The 13,467-nt window shown below is 37.0% G+C and overlaps 1 protein-coding gene and 1 long non-coding RNA gene across 7 annotated transcripts in view; one reads left to right on the plus strand and one right to left on the minus strand.

Annotated features, from left to right (window-relative positions):
• Positions 1-13,467, plus strand: part of arhgef10lb (Rho guanine nucleotide exchange factor (GEF) 10-like b) — a 39,213-nt gene that overhangs the window by 16,145 nt on the left and 9,601 nt on the right. For 5 of the 6 annotated variants that reach the window (XM_047807235.1, XM_047807237.1, XM_047807232.1 and 2 more), the window contains 8 exons: positions 2,789-2,959; positions 3,852-3,997; positions 4,121-4,162; positions 4,539-4,711; positions 7,166-7,281; positions 7,439-7,566; positions 8,056-8,156; positions 8,254-8,375. In XM_047807235.1, coding sequence (XP_047663191.1) covers positions 2,789-2,959; positions 3,852-3,997; positions 4,121-4,162; positions 4,539-4,711; positions 7,166-7,281; positions 7,439-7,566; positions 8,056-8,156; positions 8,254-8,375 — 999 coding nt within the window. The remainder of the gene's footprint in view (positions 1-2,788; positions 2,960-3,851; positions 3,998-4,120; positions 4,163-4,538; positions 4,712-7,165; positions 7,282-7,438; positions 7,567-8,055; positions 8,157-8,253; positions 8,376-13,467) is intronic. The other variant, XM_047807236.1, reaches the window with a different exon arrangement.
• Positions 11,763-12,236, minus strand: LOC125140057. The gene is made up of 2 exons (XR_007139292.1): positions 12,088-12,236; positions 11,763-11,858 (listed from the first exon to the last, which is right to left on the minus strand). It is a non-coding gene; the product is annotated as an uncharacterized LOC125140057 (long non-coding RNA).

The following is a 13,467-nucleotide window of genomic DNA, read 5'->3' on the forward strand; positions in this document are numbered from 1 at the left end:
TATTAAAATTAAAATTAATGTACAGTAATGAATGTACTTACTCAAATGAATACTTGTACTCAAATGATTTTATATATAAATATAAAATATTCGGTACTTTGCGGACATAAAATAAATGAATAAATAAATGTGTGTGTGTGTGTGTGTGTGTGTAGAGAGAGAGAGAGAGAGAGAGAGAGAGAGAGAGAGAGAGAGAGAGAGAGAGAGAGAGAGAGAGAGAGAGAGAGAGTTGCCTCTTTTCCACCGGAAAGAACCGGGTGCTGGTTCAAATTTGGTTCCACTGGCGAACCTTCTAAGAACCAGTTTGCCTTTCCACCGGCTAGAGAGCCATCAAAGCGCCGAGTGTGACGTCACTGTATACGTGTTCTGGTTCTAAATTAGGCTCTGGCTCCGAACCAGTACTCGAACTGCCTCGGTGGAAAAGGGAGAGGGAGAGAGAAGAGAAAGAGAGAGAGAGATGGAGTGAGAGAGACGGAGGGAGTGAGACGGATTAAAAAAGAACTTGTGAATGAAATTTCTCACAATTTTTTTTTTGCCCACAAAGAACTGACTTTGTGCCAACTATTGTAGTTAAAAATGAATGTACAGTAATGAATGTACTTGCTGCACAACATCCCCTACCTCAGCCTGCTATTGCACAGCATATATTGCACAAACAATTACACACATCTGCATTTTATTTAAGATATAGTCACATTGTTTCTGCCACAGATTTTTGTATTCTTTAGATTTTATTATTTTCAATATATTATTTCTTTCCTTTGTCACCTCAAACGTTTTCCGTTCTGGTTTATGTAAATTCTATTGTTATATTTTTATTTTGAGTTTGAATTTTAATTAGTGGTTGTGCTTACTCCTCTGAGTGAGGATGTTGTCGGTTCGAGCCATGCTGAAAACCGTGCAAAACATATTCATCCCTAAATGTTCACGGCAGTGGTGTTTAAGCATTGGTGTTGTTGATTGGAGGATCAGGCTTTGAGCCCGAGCACTGCCAAGCTGCCACTTTTGGGCCCTTGTGCAAGGACCTTAACCCTGTGCTCTGACTCTAACCTCCAAAGTTATGATATGTGAAGAAAGAATTTCACTGTTCTTAATGTATATGTGACAAAATAAATGCTTTTATTCTATTGAATGAATAAAATGAATGCCACAGGAATTTAAGATTGGTGATGATTGATTGCTAAAATAATGCTTCAGTCTTGGAATGAGACATAAATACATCTCGTCTCTGTTGTTATAACATAGATATACAGTACTGTAGCATTAGCCTGTGCCACTTTAAGCAAATTCTCAAAGTGAAATGACTTTTTCACCTGTTCCTTCCAAATAATTACCTGGAGGAGATGTTTAAACTATAAAATATGATGTTCTCATAACACATTAAGTCATGGACCCAAATTACACAACATTTGTGCCTTAAGATACATAATTTGTGGTCTATTAATATTATAATAAATAACATATAGCCTCAATATATTACCTTGTGGCTTTGATATATTATGGCTACAAATGAACTAAATATCACTTCATTTGATCCATAGACATTTTTACACCGTGCTTGTAGTATTTTTAGCTGAAGGTTACCTAACTGTCCTCTTCCACATACGTGAACACACAGATTGCTAGTCTTGCTCTAATTGGTAGGGGAGAGAGCGCAGCACCATCCATCTCTCCCAGATCAGGGTCGAATCACATAGCCACATATGGATGTGGAATCCAACTCATGGTTTAGCTCCTGACAACAGGATCTGCTTTGTTTTATTTTCCAATCATTGTTGACAATGTTTGCACCGCAATGCCACGTTAATTCTACTCAAATCTTCTGCTTATTTCTACATTTCACCGACTGCACTACAGAATTACACACTTAAACTATTCTTTTTTATATATTTAATGTTTGATTCACTTATAACATTAAATGACTTTTATTATACTAATATACTAGCTGTGCTGCTGTAATAGCAAATTTCCATCTGTCTGTTATTTAAGCTTATTCAAATGAAGGCCTGGGAATTTGAAAATGATGGTAAATGCAGTTCACTAGCACTGCTTCTGAACAGCTTTTTCATCATGGAAAGCAGCAGATTAATTCCTTGCTTCACTAACCCTCAATTTTTTTGCTATAGTACATTCATAAGTATTTTTTTTAAAAATGTGTGCAAAAGGTGTGGGTGCAAAAAAACACATTGTGATACATTTCACATCAACTCAATATGTACATAACATAACACCCAATATGGATCATGATATATAGACTTCCAAACAGTAGTGATGTATTTAAGCAATAATCCTTCAAATGATTTTAAATACTTGTTTGTAAGAGTGTAAAAAAAAAGGAAGGTCAGTGGAAGTGAAAATATTCTAATCTTGCCCTACATAAAGAACTGAAAGTTCAATACTTTTTCAATACTAAAACACTGTAAAGAATCTGTTCTTTATTTAAAAGGTTAATAAGGTTAACAATGTTAACAAGGAATTAATCTGACACTTGCCTTTAGCCCACTTTTCCAACAATCTAGCCCTTGTTTTAAACTTAATAAAAGACATATATATCATTATATATATATATATATATATATATATATATATATATATATATATATATAGATAGATAGATAGATAGATAGATAGATAGATAGATAGATAGATAGATAGATAGATAGATAGATAGATTTTCCATTGTATTTATGATATTATCTGTATAATCACATTCTCTTCCTGTCCAACCCTGGCATGCAGGCTGTATCAGAGGTCTTTAACAATAAATCATGCATGTTTGTTTGTCCAGGACATGCTGAAGAATACTCCTTCTGGGCACCAGGACCGGCTGCCGCTGCAGCTGGCTCTGACTGAGCTTGAGACCTTAGCCGAGAAGCTGAATGAACAGAAGCGTCTTGCAGAGCAACTCTCTGAGATCCAGCAGCTAACACGCAGCAACAGTGATCGTGCCCTTAGCAAGGTCACACACACCAAAACACACTCTTATTTCTCTACTAGGCAGATATCACTGTTGCTCAGCATCTCACTCTATGTCCTGTTACATCTACTCCATTTAGAAGATGCAGACAATAAGACAAGATGTCTTGTTTTTTTTTGTTTTTGTTTTTTTTGTTTTTTTTTTAATAAAATGACTAAATCCATATTTAAGTAATTCTATTACTGATTTCTATTCATTTCTGACTCAAATGCAGTGGAAGCTGTTTTTTAACCAACATTACAGACATTTGACTCTTGCTGGGAACTGTCATGACTGATGATGTGGGGGATGCACTGCTGTGTTTTGGTGTCTCGCATCTGTCTTTGGCCTGTAAATGAAGCTTTTTGTGATGATTCTCACTAGAGGGTGCTCCGGTATCTGCCATCAGCCTCACAGTGGAGAGGGAAAAAACATTTTCAACCAGCTTTCTGATGTGACTGATCTAAAGTTAAATAGCTTTGTAAATCCCCTGAGGTTACAGCAATTCATCTCTACCCGTTTTTTGAAGAATAGAAAGTGTGTAGAATAGAAAGGTGGCTTTTTCCTACATTACTAAAACCATAGAAAGAAAAGCCAGGGGGTTTAGTCTAACACTATAGTGAAAAATGCTGTAAGAATTTGTGCTAGGTAAATTGATGAACAAACCACAGTGCTGTTATAGGAAAGTCACCCAATACGGTTGGGTGATGGATTCTGGAGAGGCGCTACCACTCTATTTGTATTAATAAAACCATTATGTTGAAGTTTTAGTTTGTTTAAAATGACATTTAATTCTGTGGAATGTTAGTAGCGCTATTTGTATAAAAAGTTTGTTACAAAATTTAAAAACACCTCATGACCAGTCAAGAGAATTAAATATAATTTGTCTCCACAGCAGCTGAACTCAGATCAGAAACAGCTGATTCTTTGCGAAACCCTGATTGAGACAGTGTATGGGGACAAGGGGCAGGTTCTCAAGTCCAAGGAGCGCAAAGTCTTCCTCCTCAACGACATACTGATCTGTGCAAACATCAATCTCAAGTAAGTCAGGTTCACAGCTAACTTTCTATTATCTGTGCACTAAACAATTCCTATATTGTCTCAGGTCTTATAGCATTGTGGTTTTCTGGTTTGTCATTTATCTTCCATTTAATGATGGTCTAGATTCACTGAAAGAGGCATTGATTACTACATTAATGAAAGAAGGTAACATTTTCAAGACTAATAAATTATAAATGAAGTAATAATGAATGATGTCGTATTTTCAATATGGTCAGTTCACTGCAAAATGTGTGCTATTCACCTTCAAATATCTAACTTCACTGAGGATCACACATGATGGAAACTCACCAGAGAATTCCACAGAATGTAGTGATGATTTATTTCGAATATACTCCCCACAAGCTCCTCACACCATCCCTACTGTGCAAAGACCCTACACCTCCCACCCAGATCAATTCATCACAACAGCTCATTTTACTGACCGTGATTCTTTCTTCATGATCATAGACCTCAGCAAAACAGAATGTGAGCTTTATTCTGTCATGGTCTTTAATAATATTCTGATTTTGTCTTCAATAAGGGGGCTTCCAGATATCAGCAGCCTGGTTCCTGCTGGCCCAAAGTACATGGTGAAATGGACAGCTCCTCTGCAGCATGTTCAGGTGGTGGAGGTGGGTCAGGAGATCTCACAGAAGAATGACAGTGTTTACCAGCCAAGCGGGAACAAACGCTTCAGCTCTGCCAACTCACAAGGTCAGAATGGTTTCTTGGATAATAAACCAATAATCTGACAGTGTGAAATCTTGACACTAAATCTAATCTTTTTTATTAAACTCTTATAAGGCTGCATTTTTGTTTCTACATTTCCAAATTTTCAGACTTATTTTGAGGGGCCATTCTCAGCAGCAGCAAATTAGGCAGGTCCAGAAGGCAGAAGAAGTCAATATCACTGGCATATCATCATACTGCAGGAGTAATGTGTAGCTCAACAGAGAAAGAGAATAGCGAAAGACAAAGAACAGATTATTATGTATGCAAAGTGCAAGCAGAGACTCCAGCGGGACTAACTATGACAGCATAATTAAAAGGAAAAGCCAGAAGGTAACAAAGGCAGAGGGTGCCCTGGGACATAAAGCAGCCCACAACTCCATTGTCAACAAGCCAGAGTGAACCTGTAATAGTGGGAAGGACTACAGCTTTTAAACAACCTCCCTATGCCCATGAACCCCCTTGATTTGTGGCTTTACCTAAATGAAAGCTATTAACAAAAGATTTGACTCTACAAATAGGTTTTTGTTCAGTCAAATACAAATTGCCTAGACTTAAAGACGGAAATTGAAGCAGAGTCCTGACTACTAATCAGAATGCTTTGTAAGAAAAAGCTCTGCCCCTGCTGTAGTCTTTATTATTCTAGGCACTAATAAAGAGCCTGTATCTTTTGACCAAATATAGACCCAGTACATCTGCATTTTCTGCATATATGACTGCATAGTTGGCTAATTACACTGTGACTGACACAGGAGGCATGGCCAGTTTAGTTCTCTTGGACTCCCGACTATGGATGGCTGTGGGATCCAAACAATGACGAATAACTGATAAAAACTTACAACAGCAAATATCGTCTATTGTCTAAAATCAGCCGTAACACAGCACTGAATCTCACTCTTTCATTGTCTCCAACTGACAGGATAGAAAAACTCAATTAATCTATATTGCTACTCATATGATCTAACTTTTTTTTTAGTTATTTCGTATGGATTAATAAAAATACAGGTCAAAGTCTTTTTTGTGTATGGCAATACAGCATTTTTCATTCAGAGTGAGCACACATACCCAATCTCAGAGGGCAGCTATTAGTTGACATAATGTCCATAGCAACGTTTTAAAAACACTATGCTAGTGGAACATGCTCTTGACTACACTATAGGTTCTCAATCATCAGCATACTGTATGTACGTGTTGAGGCAGGATTGAGAATGGTAAGGATTCTCTGTATGTTGATGTAAATAAATTCAAATTCAAATTTATTTTCTATAGTGCTTTTTACAATGGACATTATCTCAAAGCAGCTTTACAGTACAGAAACATAATACAAAAAGTTTAATATAAAGATTAATGTATTAAACAAATACTTGGATCTTAGTGAAATTTTGTGTCTTTTAATGAACTCTTTTTTTAGTTCATGTTGATTGCTAGTTTTTCACAGTTTAGCACTGAAATTCGTATTACAGTGAGAGTTTATTCAACACTAAAGGTTGTTAAAATGTGCAAAGCTAGTTCAGGGAAAAGGTGTCTCAGTGGATAAGCCTTGGGCTTCATATTGTAAGGTGTGAGTTCAGATCTTAGTGCTTCTGAGCTGACGAGTCCTTAAGTAGTTATATCCTGCCTCACTGCACAGCATCATATCTCCATATCTTGATATAGACTCACCGTCTGCTTTATTATAAACACCTGCACATTCATGCAGATATCTTATCAGCCATTCATGTGGCAGCAGCACAGCACATAAAATCATGCACATGCAGGTCAAGAGCTTCAGTTAATGTTCACATCAGAATGAAGAAAAATGTGATCTCTGTTACTTTAACTGTGGCATAGTTGTTGGTACCAAATGGGCTGGTTTGAGTATTTCAGAAACTGCTAATGTCCTGGGATTTTTCACACACCACCGTCTCTAGAATTTAAACAGAATGATAAAAAAATCATTGTGTGGAGTCTACAGGCTAAAACATCTGGATCATAGCCCCAGATTCCTGTTATAGGCTGACTGAAGTGAAACCTGTCCTGCCTCATGCATATCTTTTGCCTCATGCCCATCCACCACAATGTTTTCTGCATGCTGAGATTCTTTTCTGCTCACCACAGGTGTAGAGTGATTATCTGTGTTACTAAATCCTTCCTGGCACCTGGTCATTTTCCTCTGACCTCTCTTATCAACAAAGCCATTCCACTCTCAGAACTAATGCTCACAGGATTGCTTTTGTTTTTTGCACCATTCTTTGTGAACTCTAATGACTACTGTGTGTGAAAATCGCAGGAGATCAGCAGTTTCTGAAATGCTCAAACCATGTGAATTGGCATTTGTGGCAAGATCTACGATGTTAGAAATCCTGGGGACTCTCTACTCAATAATAACTAACGCTGCTATAGGATTAGAACTTAATCTGTTTTTTATTAAGTGGACGAATAAAATATGGTTTGTTTTAGGCAAACTGTTTCTGGGGCCACCCAAACTGTACCAGGAACTGCAGGAGCTTCAGCATGACCTCTCAGTGGTGGAGGAGGTCACACTCCTTGTGGGAACACTGCAGGGTTCCTATCAGGTATAACTTTATATCAACAAATGCAATATTTCAATGTTGAATAATACTTTAGTTCCTGTGTATCTGGAGATTAGTTAAGTGATATGATAACAGTATTGTGTGTGTGTGTTTGTGTGTGTGTGTGTGTGTGTTTGTGTGTGTGTGTGCGCGCGCGCAGAATCTTAACACAACAGTGGGGCAGGACTGGTGCCTGGCTCTGCAGAGGCTCATCCGCATGAAAGAGGGTGAGATCCAGTGTGCCAACAAGTGCCGCTTGCGGCTAATGGTGCCCGGCAAACCTGACAAGTGAGTAGTGAAGAGAACTGGAACAGGATGGCAAATTGCCTTCAAATGTGGGCAGGCTTGCCCTAGGCAACACATTCATTCTGTTAATCGATTTAAAGCGCTTTTCAGTTATTGAGAATGATTACCAGAGGGTTTCTGCTTTGTGGATTTGTTCTGGTGCAGCAGCTGCTCTCGATGTTGCCTGCTCATACAGCCAAGTGGACTGAGCTGAGCTTATCTTTGGCAACAGGACTTTGTTGGGAACAGATTTTAGAACAGCTGGTTATTAAACACCGAAGTGCCATTGCAAAATGTGATGACACTACTTGTACTTTGTGCTGCTCTCTTAGTGAGTGTTTAGGTCTATTAGTAATGTCTTTGTATTAAAGCACCTTAAATGCTGTATCAAAGTGTCACCAGAGCTCAGAGCACCAGTAATCTGTCTGTTTTCTTTAGAGCTCGTGTTGAATTCCTTGTGGAATTTTTGTCTGTTTGCACATGTTTTTGCAGGTCTGGGCGTCCTGTCAGTTTCACAGTGGTTTTTAATACTCCCAGTCCAATCAGTAAAATCTCATGGGTCAATCGCTTGCATCTTGCTAAAGTCGCTCAAAGTAAGTATTTTAGAAAGATGTCTATACGTTTGTCTTCTGGATTTAAAATTTTATGTCAGTCCTAGAGGATGTGCTGCAACTCTTGCTGTGTGCATAGGGGAAGAGAACTTGCCTGGTTGGGTGTGTGCAGAGGATGATGAGAAAACTAAACCACCATTCTGGTGTCCACTCCTGGCTTGCCGTGTGCCTGTGTTCTCTCCAAAATCTCAAAATCTAAAGGTAAGACCAAACATAGAAATCTTTAAAATACTTTTACACCATGGTGGTAGCTGAATGTATATAAGAACACAGAAATGTCATGTAAACAGTCAAAGACTGTATACAGAATAGCCCAAGATGGCACACATAATATACATATGGTCAGTGGGTCAAAAAAAGTTACACTTCACCTGTCCCCTGTCTTCTATGCTCTGGTTGGAGATCAGTCCCATAACACCTGATACATAGTTGTTTTTATCTCATTAGAAAAAACTATTAAATCTAGCCTATTACAGTTGACAGTAAATATCTAGTCTAGCTATATAAGCTATATCTAGTTTAGCAATAAGAAAAATGACAAATTAATGAAAAATTTTACATTTTTTGTGAAGTGAATGGGACTCAAGGTTCCTATAATCTGCATAACAGGACCATGAGTCCACACTCCCTCTCACCCCTCACACAAAAACATGTGACACAGCCCCAGTGGTACTTACTGTAGAAGCTCTTGGGTTTCACCAGTCCTCTATGACACTACTATCTGGTTAAATGCAAAGATTTTGCCTTTGGTAATTAGTTCCTCTAGGACTGTTCTAAAAAAATAAAAAAGTCTTCAGGCCCACAGACAGTCCACATTTTTGCTCTGTAACGGCTTGGCACGCACCCAAACCAGCTTTACTTTGATGGTATGTTTCTTAGGGGAAAAAGCAGACATCTGAAGTAGTGTGAAGGTTTGAGCAACACATTCTGTAGTATTTTATATATAGATACATCGATATGGCCAGAGATACTAAATTGCAGTCATGAAATCATAATGTGTGAGTGGGACATAGGAGTTTTATCTTTAATAGATTTGTTGAATAGAATTCAGTGCTGGCAGTGTGCTGAAAGACAAAATAACCAATCATGCATGCGATCAGCATATTGCTTACTTCAATGTAGTTGGATTAATAAATGTGCAAAAAAATTATTAAATGAACTAAACATACGTGCAGTGTTGGGCAGTAACGCCGTTACTTTTGACAGTAACTAATACTCTAACGCGTTACTTTTAACTCCGTTACCGTTACTATATGATGCGTTACCCGTTACTTTTTTAAATTAATTAATTTAGGCTGAAGTGTAGCCTACAGCCTAACCTGTTTACAGCAGCGACGCATTGTAGGATTGGTGGATGCCAACCTGTAAACACGAAGAAGACGCGCTGTGGGCGTGTTTCTGTTTATTCAAGTATGTCAGCAGTAATTCCGAAACACATGGGCTATAGCCCACCCACACTGACAATTTATTGGTTGTCTTACTGAAACAGACCCCTCCCTCTCTACCGTGCTCTACAAGGTTTGGAGCACATACTTGAATACTTGTCTCTGTCGCGCATGCGCGCTCTTGCTCGCTCGATTTAGATTCCGGGAGATTGTAACTAATTTGCGGGCATCAGGGAGCCGCTATCAATATGCGGGAGACTCCCGGAACATCCGGGATACTTGGGATGTCTGGTTTTGTGTTTGTATAGACCATAACGCATAAAAGGGCATTAATGGGAACATTAAAGAACGTTCTTTAAAAAGTAACTAAAAAGTTACTTTTAACAGTAACACGTTACTTGTTGGTGTAAGTAATCAATAACGTAATTGAGTTTCTTTTTGAATGAAGTAATTAGTAACTGTAACTAGTTACTATATTTTTAGTAACTAGCACAACACTGCATATGTGTATACTTTACAAGGACCATACGATTAATTAATAACTTATTAATGTATTAAATATTGCTCATACATGGCACTCTTTAGCCTTTTACTGTATTTTCAATGTACACTCAAGTACTCAAACTCAAGTTCATGGTCATAATTAAGTGTAAATTGGATACATCTTTGTGTGTAGTAAACTCAACACAAGCCTGAATGTGTAAATCTCATACAATTGAATTCAGTAATAACATATAGTCTGAATACCGATGTGCACAAATTAACTACAAACTCCTCACTACACACAAGTTGCTTGGCTGGGAAAACAGCCCTCAGCACTTACATCATATTATTATAGGTCTAGATTGTTTTCATTTTATTTTCTTCTCTTGACATTTCACTTACATTCTCATATTATGCCCATTCTGATAGCATGAAAAACACTTATTTTATTATTAGTATTCAACATACTCTGTTTACTGTATCCATCTGAGGTCTATATCCACATAATGGAACTATAAGGGCAGCTTAAACTGTTGAATTAAAAGGTTATGTGATGGAGTGTTTACTCAAAAACGGAAACAGTGATTCTGGTCATCAATTTTCAGTGAGGTACAAATTCTTTCCAAGTATATAACGTTCACTAAGGAAGTCACAAAGGTGATTTAACTAAAACTAAATAATACAAAACAAACATCTTTTGGGAAAATGTAGAGTACTACAACAACTTCCATTGTAAGTGTGAATGAAGATAATGGATTTTTGGTATTTTCCCAAAATAGTCAGTTTTTGTCTGTGGTAATTGCACCATAGATGCAGTAGATAGTAATTAAAAAAGCAATTAGGTTAGTGATTTTTTTAATAGTTATACTGCATGGAGAGCAAAATGTAGTAGTATGGATAAGATATTGAGCAATATGTTGGGGATCCTAGGCAAATTTGTGCCTATGGGTGTTGTAGCGATTTTGGCTCGCGAAGCAAGGTAAATATTTATAAGTAATTGTAATGTGTTATAGTGACTTCTAAATATTTTAACCTAAGTTGAAATTAACGCTAATGGAATTAAAGTTACACTTATTTGGTCTGTTCGTCCGGCGAACAGGCCGTGTAACCTTTATTAATTCTATGAAGGCGGTATCTTCCTGGCCAAGAAAGATTTGCTTCCCTTTTACTTTATACCGTAATTTAAATTAAATTAACTTAATAGAGCATGTAGTTCAGACCAGATGTTGCAGGTCCCACATGGAAAGAACCTATATAAACATATATGTTTCAATATAGGTTTTGATATAGGTTTTTGATATATGTGACATATATAAAATTGGCTGTTTCCCTATATTATATGTACATATATGCGCGCATATATGTACATATATATGCCCACATATATGCATGCATACATATACCTATATAGGTACATATATGCACGTATATTATGCACCTATATGTTTACCTATATAATAGTAAAATTTAAATCCATAGCTGCTAAGCAACATAAATAAAAGTCCAAAATGTAGAAATGTACATTATTTATTTACTTCAGATCAATCAAATAGTACAAAACAAAAAATATAGTACAAGAACAAAAATAAGAAAAAAAAACCTGCTAGGCGCCATAAATAAAAGTCCAAAATATAGAAATGTACTGTACATTATGTATTTACAAGAACAATGAAATAGTACAAGAACAAAAATGAGACAAAAAACTGAACAGAAAAAAAAATTTATCTTTTTGCTCTTCTCAGCTCCGTGAGCTTCGAATTAATAGATGTGCCTATCTGCCCTCGGCTGGCTGCCGGCCACTTCTTCAACGTAGCATCTAGAGAAGACAAAATAATAAGACATTATTATTATTATTATTATTATTATTATTATTATTATTATTATTATTATTATTATTATTATTATTATACTATAGGTTTCATCAGGACTTGTATCTTATAAAAAACACTATACAAATAAGATTCCCTTATCCCCCATAAAAATCTTACTCATCATGAATGTATTGTAATGTAACAACACACACAGGATGCAGACTGGTAGTGTACCTTATTCTTTGAAAGTCTGTCATGACCCTCCTCCTGGTGCTTGTATTTGGAAGCCCCTCCCTTTTTATTGTCAACCTTGAGAGAGAGAAACAAACTGATTAGCCCAACTCTTATTAACTTATTTTACCCCACCTTGCATATACATCTTGTCAACAAAGCACATAAAATCATCATAGATGACTCAATTACAAATCTACACACATGCCTACACATTAAGAAACAAGAGAGAGAGAGATAACCAAGTCAGTTACACTTTTCTTTGAAGCCTTCTCAGTCGGCCCCTGCTGCTCACTGTACTTTGTTTGGATACCTTACGTTTGTGAGCGATACTCAGAGACAAATCACTCGTGGTGCAAAAATATGACATTTAATGAATGAGACAAACACAACATAAAACTACACAACTACACAACTACACAAACAAAAGAAATAGGGAAAACGAAGATGAAAATAAAATAAACAAAAGAAATTAAAATTGGGGAAAGGGAGGAAGAGACTGGAAAGAAGAAATTAGAGAAAGGAAGGAAAGGAATGGCAAGCTTAAACTCAAAATTAAATCACACCCTAACTGGGAAATCGTCACAGAAACTTAAATTCGACTTATGATTCAATGAAAGAATCCTACTTAAAATTACACATCGAAATTGGTTGGTAAAGGAAACGGTTACTTGCATTGGCTTACTGCACAAAAGTCCGGATGCAACAGAGAAATCTCTGAAAAGTCAGTTAGGGTGGGGTCAGACGTTCTTCCCAGTTCTCCTGAAGATCAGAGCAGTTGTCGTTCTTGGAAGTGAAGCTTGCTGGAACTTCTTTGAAGGAAGATGGAGTCGTCTTCAAGCTGTTCCGAAAGTCTGACCACGGATTAGTGGTGTTTGTGACAATTTAAAGGTCGCGAACTCCACCCATCTTTGGGGAGATGACCAATACTTCGGTCAGGATTTTGGAGGGAAAAACTCCCTTTGTTTCAGGTGTCTGTGGGCATGGTTTAGCTATCAAACTTTTAGATGACTTTAAAGTTTGATCCAGGGTGTATTAAGACGGTATAGCTCCTTTCGTGCTCAAATAAAATACACCATTGTTTGAAAAACGAGTAACCGATAATTTTGTGGTCATTTGGATACTAAACATGAAGGGTAATGACGGTATAAAGGCAGCGGTACATTACATACAAAGATCAGTAATCGAAGGGTAACTGATGTTAATATGATATTGTGTTCTTATAAAGGCAAAGAAACAAAAATGAAACATAGAACAAGATGCACTTTCATTAGGGAAGTAAAAAGAAAATGATAGCTTCATATACATTCTGACATCAGACCTTAAAGGGGCATACAGCATTAGAACAGGTATACATTAACATGCCATGATCAGTAATTAGAG

Source organism: Tachysurus fulvidraco, chromosome 23, assembly GCF_022655615.1.
Source record: "Tachysurus fulvidraco isolate hzauxx_2018 chromosome 23, HZAU_PFXX_2.0, whole genome shotgun sequence".
NCBI lineage: Eukaryota > Metazoa > Chordata > Actinopteri > Siluriformes > Bagridae > Tachysurus > Tachysurus fulvidraco.